General features: G+C 38.2%; 1 protein-coding gene across 1 annotated transcript; it reads right to left on the bottom strand.

The window, feature by feature from the left end:
* Positions 1-17,437: 17,437 nt before the first annotated feature.
* LOC103697410 (rust resistance kinase Lr10-like) lies at positions 17,438-19,867 on the bottom strand. The gene is made up of 3 exons (XM_039116654.3): positions 19,061-19,867; positions 18,913-18,942; positions 17,438-18,793 (listed from the first exon to the last, which is right to left on the bottom strand). The coding sequence occupies exons 1-3, from the start codon at positions 19,731-19,733 to the stop codon at positions 17,643-17,645; spliced, it is 1,854 nt and encodes a 617-aa protein (XP_038972582.3). The 5' UTR covers positions 19,734-19,867; the 3' UTR covers positions 17,438-17,642.
* Positions 19,868-20,461: the final 594 nt, after the last annotated feature.

Here is a 20,461-nt window from a genome sequence, read left to right as displayed (position 1 = left end):
ACCAAAAAGACAGAAGGCCAAGTTTCGAAAACTGAGAGCCGAGTCGACTCCAGAGAAGTTCGAGTCGACTCCAAGACTGGACGAGCCAAAAGACAGAAGATCGGGAGTTCGGGCTCTGAGCGCCGAGTCGACTCCCAGGATTATCGAGTCGACTCCAGTGGGCCAAGTTGAAAATTGGCTCCGTGGATTTCATGAGATGAGCCGACTCCGAAAATGCCAAGTCAGCTCCAGAAGTTGGCGAGTTGACTCCGGGTCAAGACGAGTCGACTCTCAGTCGAAGAGGCCACTTTAATTCAAATCCGGAACAGTTGCCGAGTCGACTCCAGAAAAGCATGAGTCGACTCCCGCTACAGCCGAGTCGACTCCTGATCGCGCGAGTCGACTCCGACCCCCCAACGGACATATTGTCAGGTTGTGCAGAGTGTGCAGAACGGGCAGAAAAAGGTCTCTAACGGCTAGTTTCCGTGGGGGATGGTTTAAATAGCCACAGAGGACTGTAGCAAGGAAGAGAACGACCATTCCATTCAAAGAGATCAAGCTTTCATTCTCTGCAAGTTGGTTTTCAACGAAAAGAGGGAAGAGCGGCATTAACTTCATCCAACTTCCTCTTCCCAGCATTTAAAGAAGCCTCCTCCTGCATTCAAGTCGACCAGACATTCAAGAGGAGACCCGAAGCTCAAGAAGCCCTACTCAACTCCAACTCAAACGTGTTTGAGGGCTTCTAACCTCTCTTCAGTTTATATTGTTATTTATCTGCTTTTGAGAAGCTTTGTTTTCCGTTTGTCCCTTTTATTTACATCTTGTCTTTGCTTGGTTCAATCGGGGGATTGAATCAAGGGTGTAGAGGTTGGTTGGTGAGCCGAGTGTAAAACCAACGTGTGTAAGGGTTCGATTGTGATCCCGGGAAAACAATCGGGGTGGTTCTAGTCGGTGAGCCAGGGAAAACCGACCGAGTTCGTTGTGAGCTCGTAAAACAACAAGTTTGGTTGTGAGCTTGTAAAACAACCGGCTGTAATCCAAGGGGTTATAGTGAATTCCCAAGTGAGACTTGAGGAGTGGACGTAGGAGCAAGGGTTAGCTCCGAACCACTATAAAGCATTGTGTTTGTGATTGATTGTCTCTCTCTATTTCTCTCATTTCATTCACAGCACATATAAATGAATCAATCATCACGCTAAAGCATTAATTAGTCATCCACAAATGTTTTAAATAGCTAAGTTATTTTAAAACCCAATTCACCCCCCCCTCTTGGGTTGTCTATCTGGGCAACAATCTTTGTACCCAAAAGCGAAAATCTAGGACACATGTGCCTAAAAAAGTCTTCCTAACTTCTTACTTATAGCACTTATCATTATTTTTATGCACATATTTTAAATTTAAACATAAGAAAACTCATCCCCCTTCATCATTGCATTTTAATAAATTATTAGAATAATTCAAGTTTGATTGATTTTATTGGTCGAGTCCAATCTATGCAAGTCGTGTCTAACTTATTTTGGATGATCACTGAACCCGAATCGCATGCACCCTGTGAATCAGACCCTCTCAAATTTTCGATTCAGCCCAACTCATCTGCTCCTTTCACATCTAATCGAGTTCAACCTTTTATGTTTTAACTTTCTCTCCCAAAACTCCCACATTGTACTATTTGAATTCTTATCACATCTGTAATTAGTCATTCAAAGCTTTCCTAAAATTCCACGTGCAAGCCATCCACATGGGAAGTCTCACACATGTGATCCTCCTCCTATTTGAGATTCTTCCCACATTTCTACCCAACCTTCCACGTCTTCCGAAGCCCCTACATCCCAGAACCGCTTCCACCCGTGACGAATTCCTCCCACGCATCACGCACTCCGGATTGACCCCAGCTTCAGAACAAATTTAGTAGTAGTTTCTTCCGAATCATCTCCCAGCCATCCGCGATTCATCCTTATCCCCTCTCAGCCGTGAGCAAAATCCCAGCACCTTCCGCATCCATGCATCTCAGCATGATCCTTATCCAGCTGCCAACCAAACCACAAGTATCCCAAGACCCGAGCCATATCCAAGTTCCTCCGCATGTCCTCCGCGTTAGTTTGTTCCGGATCAGCACGTATCCCAGATTTCCTCTTCCAAACCCATCCAAACACCTTCCCAGCGAGCTCACGGCCAGTTGTAGGTCAGCACCCCACCGTTCGCAAGGAACTCCATCCTCCCCTGTTTCGGAATAGGGGAGGAGAGAGGGCTGGTGAAGGCTATAAAAGGAGGAGGAGACGGATCCCATGGCAAGCTTCTCTCAGGCCGAATCCCACCGAAGTAAAAAGAAAAGAGAGGATTTTGGGTATTGTGGGAAGAACTTCCCACGGAAAAAGAAAAAAAAAGAGATGAAATGCTAAGGGAGTTCCCACCGAATCCAGAAAAGGGAGAAGACGGAGAAAGGAAGGAGATAGCCACTACCAGAAAACACGCGTATAGTGACGGAGATTCCCGTCACTATACCGTGTTTCCGGTTACTAATATGAAATTTGTGACCAGAGCTTCTGTCACGAAATTGGTTACAAAAACACGCATTACTAAATTTTCAATGACGGCGGCGATTTCCGTCACTAAACTCCGTGACAGAACCACCGTCACTAAGCCGTTACAAATCTAAGAATTAAATATTTAAGAAATTACGTATTTTTCATCACTAACCAGTCATTGAGTTAGTGACGAAGGTAACTTGGTCACTGATTTTGTCACAAAATTTGGTCACAAATTTGGTCACTGATTTGTCACAACCTTCAGTGACAGATTTAGTCGTCACAGACATGGTCACAAATTTTGTCACTAAATTTGTCACTAATTCCGTCACTGACTTACTGAGCAAAATCAATTTTTAGAAACCAAAATCCTGTCACTAAGTTTATGTTAACTCGTCATAATACTTGGTAAATAATTCAGTAACCAAATTTGATCACTGATCACATTCCAATAATCTGGTATATTTGGTACATTGATTGGCTCATAATAAAAAAAAAATACAAGCTAGAGCCTCATCCAGTCATATGTATAAACAAAACAATGGAAGTGTTCTGCTGAAAGCTTTTCATTCAGCATCTCTCTTTCCAGAATACAACAGACATATATAAATGTCGTCAGTATATGATTCCAATGGACTGACATAAATGACTTTAACTCTGTCAACCGGGAAGGAGTCGGAACAAGAACTTGTACTCGTTCAGATAGAAAGCCAGCAGTATGCTTTGACCCTTTGCTTTTGCATTGCCCCTTGTTATTTCGTTTAACCTGTTTCATTCCATTCATGAGAGGGGCAAAAAAAAAACAGAGAGAGAGAGAGAGAGAGAGAGAGAGAGAGAGAGAGAGAGCGCATTGCCCCTTTTTGTTTCCTTTAACCTGTTTCCTTTGGCAAAGTATATCCCATCTGAAGTTAAAAAGAAAGCATTACAATTCAGTTCATAGTTACTTACGGAAATATAAAAACATGAGCAAAAGTTAAGAGTGACATTAGATGAGGGCATACCTGAGAAGCTGAAATTATTAACCGAAATTACAATAACCAATGACAACATCCATAGTCAAAGCAAACTTCAAAAAAGTCCCAAACTATAACAACATCCATATTTAAACCAAAACCAAAAGGGAGTATCCCATGATCATGATTCATCTCACTATGAATTGGATTCAACATTGGCCGAGCATTGAGTTGATTGAATTTCATTGTAGAAACTTGAGTTTATGACATCTTCTACAATCTCATCTAACTCGGCATCCTCAACATCTACATTGAAATATTGCAATAATTAATAATAAATTTATTCAAAAAATAATAGAAATATAATTAATAAAACATATACCTTTCTTTTCCAACACCCAATCTTGAGTACAAATCAAGGCCTCGGTAATATTCAATTTAAGTGCACTACGATACTTATCAAGTACCCGCCCACCGATACTAAAAGCAGATTCAGTCCTTACAAGATGTTAATAAAGACTAATACATACTATGAAACTCTGGTCCTTGTTACCCAGTAAGCAACAATGAGTTGTCCCAGTATATTTGAGGATTTTGGTTAGCAAAAGGACTAATAGAGAACTTCAGACACCAGATACTTTTAGATTTGTTTTTAGGAGATGGAATAATTGTCCATTTCATTGAGGGAAACCCAGAAAATTCCTACTGGTATCATTTCTAGCACCAATATCAAGATGTGTGACACTAATAAGTTAACCAGGGTAACAAATCTATCACTATCAAGTATGAGTATATATGGAATTGCACTTTCTATTTTTGATTGCCTATTGGAAGCTGATGAAGTTTCATGATTCATACTACTGCTTTGAGATAAATAAGAATGATAAAATATATTGTGAGTTTTGTTGAGAACTTGTAATTTACTAAGAAAATTAATGCTTATGGTGATAAAGGTGAACAAGCTTTTACATGGCTACTTGAAATTCGAAATGCATGGATATTCATATATCCTATCTTTCATTTGAAAATTAAAATTTTCATGTGACATGCATTTGAACATATTTTTGGGGACCCTGATGATGTGCTTTACTTGTTTCCTCGCAAATAGCTTGTTCAGAAAATTATGCAGGAAGTTTCTTGTGGTCCTTTTGCAGGTTGCAGAGAGAGCGTTATTTTTATGGAACGATGATCATATTGAAAACTTAATCAAACAAAACTGCAAGGCGATTTTACCAATTATCTTCCCTGCTTTGGAGAAAAATACAAAGTCTCACTGGAACCAAGCTGTTCAGAGCCTCACGCTAAATGTTCGTAAGATATTTTTTGATCATGATCCTGGGCTACTCACGGAGTGCTTGAAGAAGTTTGAAGAAGATGAATCTAAAGAAAAGGAGATTAAGTCAAAACATGAAGTTGTATGGAAGCACCTAGAAGAAATTGCCGCTTCGAAAGCTGCAAGTAATGAGGCTGTTCAATCCAAAATACAAGAATTTGCTACAGTACAAGACTTTGTGTTGTTTCGATCCTGAGATGGAAAGCCCAATCCAAAATACCAGGACCATATGTTTTCAATCTTTATGATGATCAGCAACAGGGTAAAGACATATCTATCACCTACTTAAAATCTTTATAAAGCTCTTTCTACAGTAATTAAGCTCTGCAACCTCATTCTAATTTGATGGTAAAATTGAATATGTTAAGTTACCATTGATTTTCTGGAGACATAAATTAACAGCTGAAAAATATCCATTATTGTTTGGGTGGCATATCAGCCATAATCCCATATCAAACTGGTTGCACTTAGGTGTGAAGTCCAAAACATAGGAGGGCCAAAAAGTTTCATAGCAATACACAACCAAAAAAGTAATTAGAGAGATTTTAGAGAACAGCATGGAACAATAGAGTGACAGATTAAAAGAAAATAAGACTCAGATGTAGGCATTGATGACACAATCTGCAGCAATTAAAAAGCAGCTTGCCTGGATAATGGCCGAGATATCATCACTTTGAAAAATTAATAAAAACATTAAAAAATCAAAGAAAATAGATGGCTCTTGATGTGTGAGAAGGTCCTCTAAAAATGGCTAACACATGCACCATCTCCTTCTTTTGCCCTTCTCACAAAAAATAAAAAAGAATAGAAGCTACATTTTAAGAACAAATTAATGTGGGAAGCTTGGTAAGCGGGTTGCCAACAATAAGGAGAGCAAGCCGACCAGTTTTTTTCCCTCTTCTCTTTATTCATATAGCTATAGCCAGATCCGGCAACTTTAAGACCTGGGCAACCCAAAACCCTAACCTTGGTACATGTAGCGCAAACCCTAACCACCATTATAAAATCTACCACATAATATCAGGAGAAAACGAAGAAAAACCCAAAAATCAAGAAGGAAAAGAAGGGATAAGCTCTATACTGAAAGAGAGAGAGAGAGAGAGAGAGAGAGACCTTGAGGACAAAATTCAACATCATAGAGAACGCGACCAATAAAGCATACAACAAAACAATAAGGTTCACATATTCCATCAATAAGCTCCACCAATGAAACAATGAAGCATACAGAGAAGCGGGAGGGAAAGGGAGGCGGAGAAGGGAGAACCCTGACCTTCCGAGGACCTGAGTGAGGGTCTTGATGTAGCCGTCGATGATCTCGTCTCGGGTGAGACTGGGATCGGCCGATCGGGGGGCTCGATGACGATGACCGCCGCAGTCGCCGTCGACGGGGAGGCAGAAGTAGCCGGCAAAGGGGAGGAAAGGTCGGAGGCGGAGGAGAGGACAGGTAAAGAAGAGAGCTCGGAAGGTGAAGTATCCGGAGGAGAGGAGAGGGGAGAGGAACACTGAGGAGAATGGAATGGGAAGGATGTTTCGGAGTTTTTTAGTGGAGGGAAAGAAAAAGAAAAGAAGAGAATAGGAGGGAAAATTTTGGGCTTCAATTTTCTCCTTTTTTTTCCTTCCATAAGTGAAAGGATTTGGAGATAAATTTTTTATAATACCTATTTTATTTTTAAATTAAAAAAGTACCAAATTAAAAAGATAAATATATCCTAGGGCCGTGGATCCAACCCGACCCGACCTGACCTGATTTTCTAGTGGGTTGGGTCTGGGTCTAAAATTAGGACCCGAACAAGAATCCAGGTTAAGTCGGGGTCACTCATGATCCGGTCCGACCCGATCCATTTGTACCTCTACTCATAAGCATGAACCTTTTATAATAAGGATATTTTAGTAAATGTGTTAAAAAAATATGCTTTTTTTTCTTTTCTCTCCAAACTCCCAAATAAGAGGAACAAAAGTACTTTCTCTTCCCTTCTAAAACTTCCAAACAAGAGAAGAAGAAAGTCTATTCTATTCCTTTCTTTTCTTTTCCCTCCTCATTAAAGTTTTCTTTTCTTTTTTTTTCTCCCCAAAAATCCCAAACGGAGGGTGAGGGAAGAGAGCTCGGGCGGCGCCATTGGACAAACCTTAACCCTAAGACAAAGTTGGGGACTGAGGCCGAGGGCGATGCGGCCGGGAGTTGGGCCGGCCCTGGGCCTCATGGGTTGTAGCCCTTATTTTTTATCAGCCCAATAGTTAAATAGGTTATACAGGTTAAACGGGTCAGACATCTAAAATATACATATGACCTAATTAATAAACAGGTTAAACGGGTCAACCTGTTTACGACTTGAACCTATTTAGGCTAAACCCAAACCTATTTATGGCGGGTCGAACACGGGTCGTTTGGCAGGTCGGGTCATATTTTACCACCCCTAGCCATCGACCACCTCACAAATATCGCCTCCAAAGCCGAAATGGACGAACTCGGGGAGGAAAGAGGGACGAAGATATGGACGAACTCGGGGAGGAAAAATGAAGAACCGAAGACGAAATGGATTGCGGGCACGGGATTTGTTCTGGCTATTGGGCCTGAGGCGATGCCGCGATGGGTCATGGACTCATAAATAGGATTACTAATGGACCCATCATCTGGATTCTAAATCCTAGAGGACCCGATTTGAACTAACTATCCGTATCCGGATCCCATCGAATGAAGAAAACAATATCCGAATCCAACCCAAATCAAATACGGAAATGGATACGGTCGGATAAAATCCAACCCGCTTTCAGCCTTGGCGGAGCATTCCAAACAGTTTACTGCCATTAATCACTAGGGGTGCAAATGGGTCATCGTTTGTGGTCGACGCCATGGAATTTGGGAATGAAAAGAAGGGATTTGGATTTTTTGGAGAACGATTGGGATTTGGGCTATCGAAGGGATTTGGGCGGGGCGGCGGGCACACTTAGTTTCATTTTGAATTTCCCTCATTTTACAATTTTTTTAATTTATAATTATCAAAAATAATATTTTTAATATTTTTGAAATTAGAAATTAAATTTGGTGACGGGAATTTCTATCAATATCCCATCACTATCAAAAATAATCTTTTAAAAATTTATAAACACTTGGGTTACGATTTTTGTGACGGCTGAATTTGTCACTATCTAGTTGCAATTTCGGTTACTAGTTTTGTGACAGATACCCGTCACTACGGTGGTCGCTAAGTTTTGGCGCCCATCCTATCTACGTATTCTGTGATCGGTCTGTCACTAAGTTCACACCACGGTGACCAAATTTCTGTCTGTCACAAATAGGTCACAAATAGTGACTGATAACGGGCCGTCACTAATTTTCCATCACTATACGTGTGTTTTCTAGTAGTGAGCTGTGATAGGAGTCCTCTTCTCCACTGCTGCGGCTGTTCAATTCTCCATGGAAGGCCGATCTCTTCACTAGGGCTGGATGCAGCCCTAAGAAAGGGACACGGGTTTTATGTATTTAATTTTATATTCTTGGAGTTGTATGAATCCTCTTACTCTTAAATGAATATTTTTCTTACATCTTATATTTAATTTCTGTGATTTTAAGTATGACGTTTATACAACTGTTCTTCATGATCACTAAGTTAATAAAACATCACCCATGCTTAGGGAAGATGCAGTGTCCTACCACATTAGTTTAGGGTAGACATTTCATGCCAACCGAACATGGATGTTCCTAAATTACTTTTGTGAGATTTTATTTGAATGCTTATTAGGCTTGTAGCCAATTTGCATGTTAATCCAAGAATAAATTAAAATACAATTAATCCTTGTTGCTTTGTTAGTGGTGAATTCCTTGCCCTAGGTTTTCTCAAACTGATATCATTTTAATTACATTTTTTATTAAATTTCTTAGTTTAATTTTCTTCATAAACACTCCTTTTTAAATATTTTTTTTAGAAAACAACTGTACCCCAATTCATGTAGATCGATACCCGTAATCACTATCCTACCAGATACGTGCTATTGCGTGGTCTTTAAAATTGACTATCAATAAGTGGAGTGTTAAGTCAAGAAGGTCACCCTGTCATATTTTTCAGTAAAAAATTAAACAGCAGCAGGTTACGCGACTCCACTTATGATAAAGAATTCTATATAGTAGTGCAAGTCTTGTACCATTGGCGATACTATTTGCAACCGTGAGAGTTTGTCTTATATTCAAACCATGAGGTCTTAAAATATCTCAACTTCTAAAAGAAACTGAACCATAGACACGGCCGATGGGTCCAGTTTCTCCAAGCTTATACCTTTGTCTTGAAGCACAAGGTTGGGGTTAAGAACAAAGATGCTGACGCACTCAGTCAATGGGTCTTCCTCCTATCTGTGATAAGCACTAAAGTAATTGGCTTTGAAATGATCAGGGAATAATATACCACTTGTCTTGACTTTAGTGAAATATACCTGACTTTGCAAGATGGAGTAGAAAGAGAATAAAACGATTTCTTTCTGCAAAATGATTATCTCTTTTGTTCCGACCGATTGTGTATCCCTCGAAACTCATTAAGAGATTTTTTAGTATGGAAAATACATGCTGGAGGACTTTTTGAACATTTTGAGAGGGACTAAACCATTGAAATAGTGGAGAGGTGTTTCTTCTGGCTAAGTCTCAAAAGAGACGCCAAAATTGTCAGCCAGTGTCGCACCTATTATGTAGCTAAATAACGTAAACAGAACACTGGTCTGTACACTCCAATACCTATTCTCGAGTGTCCATGGCAAGATGTCAGTATGGATTTCGTGTTAGGGCTACCACGTACTTTTACCAAGCATGATTCCATTTTTGTGGTTGTGGATCAATTTTCAAAGATGGCTCATTTTTTCTCCTGTTCTGAAACTTCTTATGCCTCTAGAATTGCCAAACTCTATTTTGACGAAGTTGTTAGACTCTATAGCCTATCCAAATATATTGTGGCTGATAGGGATATTAAATTCATGAGCTACTTTTGAAAAATCATTTGGCACATGATGGGCACCAAACTGAAATTTTCTTCTGCCAATTATCCTTAAATTGATGGCCAGACTGAAGTTGTCAATCGTAGTCTTGAAAATCTATTGAGATGTTTGGTAGGTGAACATGCTAGGATATGAGATTTAGTGTTACCGACAGCTGAGTTTGCATATAATAGTTCGGTCAATAAGTCCATAGGCCTGAGTTCATTCGAAGTGGTGCATGGTTACAAACCTAGGTAGCTCATAGACCCGATCTCCATGTCCAATCAACATAGAGTGTCTGAATCTGCACGGTCATTTGCATCACACCTGCATTCATTGCATCAAGAAATCAGCAAACACATTCACTCTAATAACTTAAAATATAAATTTCTTGCTGATTTGCACAGACGTTATCAAGAGCTAAGTGTAGGAGATTATGTCATGGTAAGAATTAGGCCTAAACAACTTCCTTCGAAAACGTTCAAGAAATTGCAAACTCGTAGTGCAGGACCGTTCAAAGTCCTAAAGAAAATCAGTTCCAATACTTATATTGTGGATCTTCCTAAAAACTATGGGATTAGTGCGACATTTAATGTTGAGAATTTAGTCCCCTACAAAAAGATAGCAATTATTTCTTTTGACCCCTTTGTTGACACATCTGCCCCTGTTGATCATCCTAACCCATTACCTGTTGTTGAGCCGCCACCTCCATAATTTCATGCATGCAGAGAATAAATAGAACATATATTAGATGAGCAAATTGTATCAACCAGAAAAGACGGTTACCAATGTTACCTTATTCGATGAAAAGGCCGACCAGAGTCTAACGTGGCGTAGATTTTCAGAGCCGAGTTGTAGAGCCTTGACCTCGATCTCCTGGAGCAGTACGACAGCCGGCCAGACCTGCACTCGACGAGGTCGAGTTTTTCTCACCTAGAAGGAGTTGATGGAGATATTAGAGACGTTCAATTAGACGATCGAGCCATTAGAGCTGCTCGCTCATGTTCGCACCAGAGATTGACATCATTATGGCTCGAAGATAATCTTGAGCCACCGGTTTGAGTCAGGCCCAGATTGGATCCATTTGAGTCTGCTTCATTTTTATTTTTGCTACATTTTTTTTTGTTTGATCAAGTCAATTTGGTCATTTGCTTTTATTTTAGTCAAGTCAATTTAATCAGTTATTTTATTATTAGACAAGTCAATTGGGTTAGCTTTTAAGACATGTAATTGGATCGAGTGATTGGATCGATTTTGGTAGGTAATCAATTAATTGATTTAGTCAATTAATTGAATTGATGTAAGGGTCCAAGTTTGGTATGTAGTCACTTGATTGACCAGATGTAAGGCTGATATAAAGGCCATCCCTCCCATGAATTAGGCATTGAATGATTGAATTTTCTGCTTCTTCTTCTTCCTCCTCCTTTCTTTCTCTTTTTCCTCCTCCTTCCCTCTTCTCCCTGCAGTGGTCCTCCATCATATATTCACATGACCCTCATTGAACTGGAAAGAGCTCAACTATAAAAAAAAAATCGCCAAGTATGGAGGTATATAGATTGAAGTAGAGTTTGGTTAAGAACAGCCCAAAAAAACCTAGAATATTGCCATGATCAACTGCAATATTTGTAAGTAGATCAAGGTGACTAAAATGGTCTTAGGGATACTCTCAAATATAGAATTGTGACTTAGGTGGAACATATATGATTGTTGACCTGACAATTGCAGAGCGACTGCACTGACGTATGTGCATAGTGGAGGATAACCTATACCAATTCTCAAAATTGTCAAGAATAGATGCCAGATGCGAGAACAACTATTGAAGTATACAGTTATTATCTATTAGTATAAATAAGTGAAAAGTGTACTTTGTAGAAGATACTTCAATAATTAATTTAATGAATCTTTATCTTTTATCTTAGTTTAATCTACCTCTTATCTTAGAAGTAAGCGTAACTTAGCTTTCTACAATATTCTAGGCTACACTCTTATTGTAGCCAAGCACTACACACCTATCGTAACCTAGTGCTATATTCTTCCACTATAACCTAGTGCTACACCTGTTGTTCACCTTCAAATGATAGTATGACGTTAGCAAATATCCTTGAAGGTCAACACACCTTTGAAGGTCAACACACCTGAAGCCATGCTACTCTCTATCCTCTCTTCGATCTCCATAATTATCTTTCCAACTGGTCAAACACTAGTAGCATGCTCGCATATACCAACCTCATTGCTATTTAAGACTCCTAGCCTTTTTAATAATTGGTTGTTGCTCTTCCTACATAAAGATCTCCTAGGCTTTACAACAATCTGGACTAGGATCAAAGGGGTCTTAGAAGGCAAAAGGATCAGGATAAGCTTCATAGCTCACCTTGCCATGTTATAGGATCCGCTTCTATTCGGCCCTCTGCATATTCATCTCTTCTCAAGATTGCATCAGATCTTTTTATATAGAATTCTAATTCAATTTCGTGTTTGTTGCTTTATTTTTTCTTTTCTTTTCAAATCCTTTATACTCTATATTATAATTTTTGCTTTAATCTTAGTAAAGTGAGAGGCTAGACCTCTCTTACCATCAAAATGAAAAAGTGTCAACCAACTGCACTAATTATTGCTAGCTAGATTCTATAATCATTAAGTTCTTTCTATTTGGCTTTTAGAAGTTAGCCTATCACCAAAATATCTCAATTCCAATAGGAGGATCCATTCATTAGGTTGTTAGAACCAAAAAGGTATAAGGAAACTACTCAAAATTAAATCACACTTCTTGTAAAACATCCCATTAAATAACTCATTAGCTTTTTTACTTCTCTCAATTTTTTGCTCTTTAATATAAAAAACAATGACAAGCATGTGCAGGCATGAACACTTTATGCAAATTATAAAGAGTTTTCACTTGGAAATATTTGTATGCAGGAAGAAATAGTTTTGATGTAAGAGATGTAATGCAAAATATTTAAGTACGTCATAAAGAATATTTTTCCTCTACTAGACAATGAAAGAAGCAATTTTTACATGGTTAGATAATAGACACTAACAGCTCAAAAAGCAAAATGTTAAACAAACTAACTACATGAATAATTTAATTTACCAACAATGAAATGAATCAATGAAAATAAGATATTTAATTTATCAATAATAAGTGGCTAGATATAAAGTGATAAACCTCCCTCCACAAATGATGCTATCAAGCTTTTAAGACTAGTCTAAAAGATCTCACTTCTATGTTAGCAAGTTATACCGAGAGTACTCACAAAAGTTTTTTGAATAAAAGAGAGGGAAATAAGTTGATGTGATTGAGAATGGCAATACAAAGGATGCATGGAAATCCTAGCTCCAGTGTCACCATTACTATCAAAAGATAACAGGTCAATAAACAATAAACTTGAATTAGTTGAGTCAACAAGCGCATTTTCTGATTAGGTCATAGTCACAGACTCGACTTTCTCTCCTTTGAAATATCCAATGTTAGACAAGTTTCTCCACAATATTTAGAAGTATTATGGGAAAAGACGATGAATTTCTCTATTGATGCTGATAGATCAATCACACAACCACTCCTTTTATAAGGTAGCTATCAAGCTAAGATTCTTCAAATGACCAGTGGTTCTTATCCTTTGTCTACTCAAATAGTTGATAAGGTTTAATATTGCCAAAAAAAAGAAAGGGTTTAGGGAGGAAGTGTGTTCCGTTCCACATTGCCAACACATTTGATGGTTGATCGTTGTCTGATGGCTCTTTAAAAGAAACAATCTAAATTATAAATGTAAAACATACCATTGTTGCTAAAATCTTATGACTCACATTATTAGTTGGAATTAATCTTTTTGTGTCATACTTAGAGGAGCGCTTCATAACACTCCTAGACATTTCTCATCATCAAATTATAATGCTAGCATCATGATAGTGTCTACTTTTAGAATTTCATTTGAAAGTTCTACAATCTAACATAACCATTGGGGAACCATTATATCCAATATTATGAACTCAAGGAGCTTAATCTAACTTACTATTCATTATATGTATATATTAATATATATTTATATAAAAACAAACACATATATATGGATGTAGATAAAGATATAGATTTAGATATAGATATAAATATAAATAAAGATACAAATACATATAAATATATAGATAAGTCTTCATGCTCTATTTTTAAAAGATTTCTATGTCGGATTCTTTTGGCCACTTAGACAATTGACACTTGTGTTATGTCCCAAAGTAACATCGACAATTCATGAACCATATTGTAAAAATAGCCTTGAACAATCTGGATCACATCCTTAGTTCCATTATGATCACATTTGTCGATATCATGGACCATACAATCTCATAAATATGGAAAAACTTGGAATAACACTCGAGGTAGCTTTAATTAGAAATAGTTGATGTATGATAATGCTTAAAGCCAACACTGAATAGTTGGAAAAAAACTAGATAGTTATGATCATATTTATAATGCAACATGATCATGTTATCTACATATTAAATCAGGTGGATATTCATTTTCTATATTTTTTTGTCTATATGGCTTTTAAAATAACTTATAACTAATAAATATCAAGTAGTAAAATTAGCAATGTCATTGGAGTTCATGGAGTTAAAAGTAATAGGCAAATTTCACATTTTTACAACCATATCTTAATACTTGATTCTTAGTTTTGTAAAATATTCTATGTAAAAGGATATTTGACTTGATAGGGGTCATATAGATATCTTGAATAACTAGACACATTGTTTATTTCATTAGACAATGCTCTATATAGGCTTATGATGGTGGAAACTAGACTCTTATATATGTATATTGATTTTTATTCCCCAATCATCTATTTTATAGTAGGTTCATATTTCAATATCATATTTCTTTTATATCATAAAAATCTTATTATGTGTGATCCAATCCATGACTCGATATAATCTAACCCCCTCTATGATTTACGCCTCGATCCCAATCTTGATAAAATTATGCAAACTTTCCTATATTTCGGTTGTACTAGTACATCAAGTTTACCAATCTTTGGTCAGCACAAAGAAGTTTACTTAGAGGTTCCTTTCTCAGAAGTTATTAGCTTTAGTTCCTTTTTATCTTAAACATAGCTAATAATTGATCCAAATGGTTCACATTTGATTTTCTTAAAACAAAGAACTCCATAATGTTTTTTTCCTTGAAAAGATCTATTATGACTTCCCAAACTATACACACATAGTCCACTAGTTTCAGTTTTTCATTTCCATGTCTGAGTGATGCAAGTCTTGGTATCTTACAGGGATGCCATCCAAATGGCTCCTCTAGAATAATCTAATAAGAAATTTTGTTCTGGTTGCTTGTACGATGGGGCGTAGCAGAATAAAGCATAATTATTAGAACAAGCGATATGTCTGGGAACAATGCCATAACAACCCAGGATCGATCAACGGCCAACTATGCTCAGCTATACTCATAACTACATTAGATCTCTAAGGTGCACAGGTTTATCATATTTGACCACAGGTTTATCATAATAAGTCTATGACCTGTATGGACTTTGGGACATTACAACATAGGCTATTTGAATTGACCACAGGTTTATCATAGACTTATGATTAAATTTGTGGTATTTGCGATTAAATTTGAATAGATTTGGACCGTTAGTCTGGTGAGAATACCAGGCTTACACTGGAAAGTATAGGAGGACCCATATGGGCATGCATTTAATTCCAATTGGCTACGCACTGAGTAGATCTTCAGTATTTATACAGGGCCAGGCAACCTAAATAATATCTTTAAGCCAGATTTTTTGGGTGAGGCTGTGGATTATTACAAATATGAATCTTCAAAAGTGAGTAATATTTCATAAAAAATAAAATTGGTGGCTCTAAGCTCTACGGGAATCGGAAGTAGGACAGTAATTAAGTCAGAAGATGATGCTTTTTGATGATATTTTTATGCAAAACAACTGCCAAATCTATGGTACAAGAGAAGAATGAAACTTCACTGTCTGGATACACCGATGACATTGTTAATGAGTCTCAAAGACTTGGGGTCATAATATTGTGCACTTATTTATAAATTAATTTGGGGTCATAAAATTTAAAAAATCTAATTCACCCCTCTCTTGGGTTGTCACCTTGGGCAACAGAGAGCGTGGTGCCTGTCAGGAGGGTGAAGAGGAGAACTCCTCTTTGAGGCAGATAAGCTCGCGGGCAGTTGCGCCGCTTGTGAGGATCATGGCAATGATGCCACTGAACGGCTGACGACCGTTCTAACTCCCCAGAGTGGCAACTTGACTCTGAGGAAGACGGAGTAGGAACCCCCTGCTCCGTGTTTTTGGGCCTGGGCTGAAGTCGGCTACGCGTAGCCGACTTCAGCCCAATTACTCTATTCTCACATGTAGATCATAAAGAATATTTTTCCTCTAGTAAACAATGAAATAGGAAATCTTTACATAGTCAGATAATAGAAACTAGTAGCTCAAAAAGAAAAAGGTTAAACAAGCAAACTACATGAATAATTAAATTTACCAATAATGAAATGAATCGATGAAAATAGGATATTTAATTTATCAATAATAAGTGGCTAGATATAAAGTGATTTACCTTCCTCCACAAATGACTCTATCAAACTTTTAAGACTAGTCTAAAAGATCTCATTTCTGCCCTAGCAAGTTATACTAAGAGTGCTCACAAAAGTCTTTTGATTAGAAGAGAGGGAAATAAGTTGATGTGATTGAGAATGGCAATACAAAGGATGCATAGAAATCCTTTCTCTAGTGTCACTATTATTATAAAAAGATAGCAAGTCAATATAAAATAAACTTGAATTAGTTGAGTCAACAAGCGCGTTTCCGATTAGGTCATGGTCACAGACCGAGCTTTCTTTCCTTTGAAAATTTCAATGCTAGACAAGCTAATGAGTCTTAGAGACTTGGTTTACTTGTCAGGCCTATAGGCGTTTACTTTGCAGAGAATCTTAGACATAATTTGACTCAGACTCAAGTGCGGTGGAGGGAAAAGGAACAGGTGGATTGAAAGTAAAGTTGCGTACTTTTAGCAAAAAAAAAGTAAAGTTGCGTACCAAAACAAAAGCTTGGAAGTTGAAAAGTCCACATTGATAAGCTGGCGTATTGGAAACGTTTGAATCCGAAATACACTGTCATGGGCCAAGTAATGGTCAAGCTTGGGACCGACCACTTGACGGTATCCAGGAAATTTCGCTACCACTCTTAATAGTTTGCTCACGACGGTCCTAAAACTCCAGGTTTTTTCCGGGAGTATTTTAGCTCGAACTGTTAACTGATATATTCTATTGAAAATAAGTTGATTTATGTTTAAATAACTAGCAATGGAATAATTAGTTTAGCTCATAAGTTGATTTATGTTTATAAAAACTAGCAATGGTGCAAAGGACATACCAGCAAGAGTTCCTGAACAAACAGACGTCTCATTAGGATAATTTTCCTAGAAGAAAATCACCTGCTTACCCATAGAGTTGGGCAACCTTTGGTTTCACCAACATGAGCTGTTGTACTCTTCCCGCACAAAAATGTTGTGATAGATTAACTTTTATTATTGGAGTTCTAGAGTGAAATTACTTTGCAATGACCCTTGATCAAATCCAGGTATATATCCTAACCACTGTTAAAAGATAAGCATATCAATCATGAAACCTCATAGGAGATTGGCACTAAACTATCACCATAATAATAACAAAAATAATCTATGCCAGTATTTTTTTTTTTTTTTTTGATGTAAATCTATGCCAGTATGACAGACCTCAAACCTTGAATTACAGCATCAACCCACAATTGAATACTTATTAATCATCACAGTGATACGTAAACATAAGCAAGCATGGTTTTGACGATTACACTTGCATCACTCCTCGACCGAAGTAACAGAGACTAACAAACATCAAACTTCTTCTTGGTCAGAGTTTGGTTCGGGGATAGTTGTCAAATTTGTGCCAAGACGCCTATCAGACAAAGCTACGTGAGTATTTGGTGGACCAGCAGAAGTGAAAGGATTGGGAGGCATTACCATGTTCTCCATGCTTCCCTCTAACATCTGCACCACACTTTTCATTGAAGGGCGATCCACTGGATACCACTGTATGCACCAAAGTGCCACAATAGTCAGCTTTCTTGCAATAATTGCATCGTTCTCTTCAATAATGTGGAGCCCAAGCTCCTCCTCCTGATACAAACGATTGTAGATCCACTCTGGGAAGTACACTTGGCTGGTGTTTTCCACTGTTGCATCCATGTTCTTCCTCCCACCCACCATTTCCAGCAATAGCATTCCAAAACTATAAACATCGGATTTGTATGAAACATTTCCAGAGTTCCTAGAGCACACTTCTGGTGCAATGTAACCTGCAGTCCCTCTGGCAGCTGTCATTGACACTATGCTTTGCTCTTTTGAACACAACTTTGCAAGCCCAAAATCTGAAATCTTTGGACAAAAATTATCGTCTAACAAGACATTATGGGGCTTAATATCGAAATGGAGGATACGTTGGTCACATCCCTGATGAAGATATTCAATTCCTCTAGCTATGCCAATGGCAATATTATGAAGCTTGTCCCAGCCTAGCAATGTACTTCTACCATCAACTGAGAAGATGAACTTCGCCAGGGATTCATTCGGCATGAATTCATAGATAAGTGCTCGTTTGAATCCGTCGGCACAGAATCCTAGAAGACGCACAACATTGACATGGTAAATCCTACCAATTGTGCCTACTTCATTTACAAAATCTTCACCGTTGCTGCCTATAGATGTTAGGAGTATCTTCACGGCAACAGGTACTCCATTAGGAAGAAATCCTTTGAATACACTGCCATAACCACCCTCACCTAATTTAGTTTTGAATTGATTGGTGATCTTCTTGATATCAGCATAAGAATATCTCATGGGTTTAAGAGCTTTATAGTCTTCCAAGAACTTTTCGACCTTTAGTTGACTCTCCTTTTCCTTCTCTCTTCTTAGCAACGAAGAGTGGCATACCTTAATTGTGGTTGCCGTCGTCGCTAAAAGAACCAAGATGCCCAGGACTACAGCACCTGCATATATGTAAAAGAGCATCAGAATGCATTATGAGCTCTGGTGCGGTATCCATATATAATTTCAGTAATAGAGGGTGAAGATGTCTGGTCCTCGTTGATAAATTGGATGGCCTCACCTATAATCAAACGCTTCTTGCATATTCCACCTGCACAGAGATGATGGGAGAAGATCAGCAACCAAATAAATTTTGCAGAATGAATTGAGAATTTTGCAGTTCAGAAATTGGGAAACCAAATAAAATAACCAATAAGTGAAATACGGACCTTTGCATTGAGGTTGGTATAAACACATAATTTCATGACTATTAGAATTATTGGGGCGACAAATCCCTCGTCCAGTTTCGCAGCGAGCGCAATCAGGACGCTCCCACATTAAAGTAGGAACATATTCATCATATGTGGATGAATAATCATCTAGATAAAAAAAATCTGGCCGTATCGCTTGAATGGTCTTTACGGGTGTGCAAGATTTTGGTGCTCTATTCAAGCTCAAATCCGATGGTACGGCGCAGATGTAATAATTAGATCCATAATATTGGATGCAATCAGCTGCTGAACAGTTAAGGTATGTGTAATTCTGCGGCTCGTCTTCCAGGCCGTAACTGTAGAAGCGGAAAGGCGAGTTGGAAACATCAAGGTTCCAGAGGATGGATGCAGGGCAGACTTTTGATTCAAGACTGAGATTCTGTCCAGCATAATCGATGGATGCTATAGCGAAAGCTCCGGATGATGGAAGCTTGATGACAGTGTCACTACCCTGGCAAGCCAGCTCGAATCCTGGATAGCCACAGTGCTCTGGGTAGTCACTTCTCCGAAACGGGAATCTGATTTCGGGGCCGTCCGGACTGCAGCTGGAAGGTGGACAATCATCTTTGCTAGCTCCAATATCCAAAAAGAGGAAGAAGAGAACAGTGCAGAGGGCCCCTAACATACTCATCCTTCTTTACGCAAAACAAAGGTTGCAACGTTAGCAAGTTGTGGCCTCCTTACAATCATAAATAACTCCCAATCAGGCCTTCCATAGCCATTTGCGGTGAACAGGGCATAATATGCACTCTTTCTGCCTCCAAGGCTTTTCCATGCCTGGACAGAGCGATCAATTCAATCAATTCCTCGCTGCTGAATAGTCAAAGGAGCTCGAACTAGATGTTGAAAAAAATTAAATATGCACGCAGCCCGAGATTTAGCCACGTGCGTTTGAGAAAAAGAAATAGCCAGCGGGCATCACGCGTTTGAAAACGGACGCGTTCGACGCAAAAGGGCATTTTGCTCATGTAAAAATCTTTATTTATACCCTTTGTTTTCATCTTTTTTGGAATACAAAAAATTAAAAAAATAGTAAAAAAATTCTAAAGAATTTTTTCCTTCTCTTAGCCACTTCCGATTTTTGTTTTTACATTTTTATTCAGTTTATTTTATTCTTTTCATTCCACTTTTTGCTGGATCTGCAGGTTCGATCGGATTCGTTTTGATTTCTTCCAAGACGTACCGAAGAAGAAGTTATAGGATCGTCGTATCTCAAAGAAGAATTGTCGGAAGACCCGTACATCGAGGCAAATACTTTTTTGGAACAGCGCCTACGCGCTTCGACCTGTCTTCAAATAGACTATTTCCTCTACCTTTATTTTTAATTCAATATTAGTAGATATGTAGGGTTTGCAACTT

The sequence above is a fragment of the Phoenix dactylifera genome, chromosome 13, assembly GCF_051530095.1.
Source record: "Phoenix dactylifera cultivar Ajwa chromosome 13, Ajwa_hap1_PhDact_Kaust_v1.1, whole genome shotgun sequence".
In the NCBI taxonomy this organism is placed as follows: Eukaryota; Viridiplantae; Streptophyta; class Magnoliopsida; order Arecales; family Arecaceae; genus Phoenix; species Phoenix dactylifera.
This window is presented reverse-complemented; position numbering and strand designations above follow the sequence as displayed.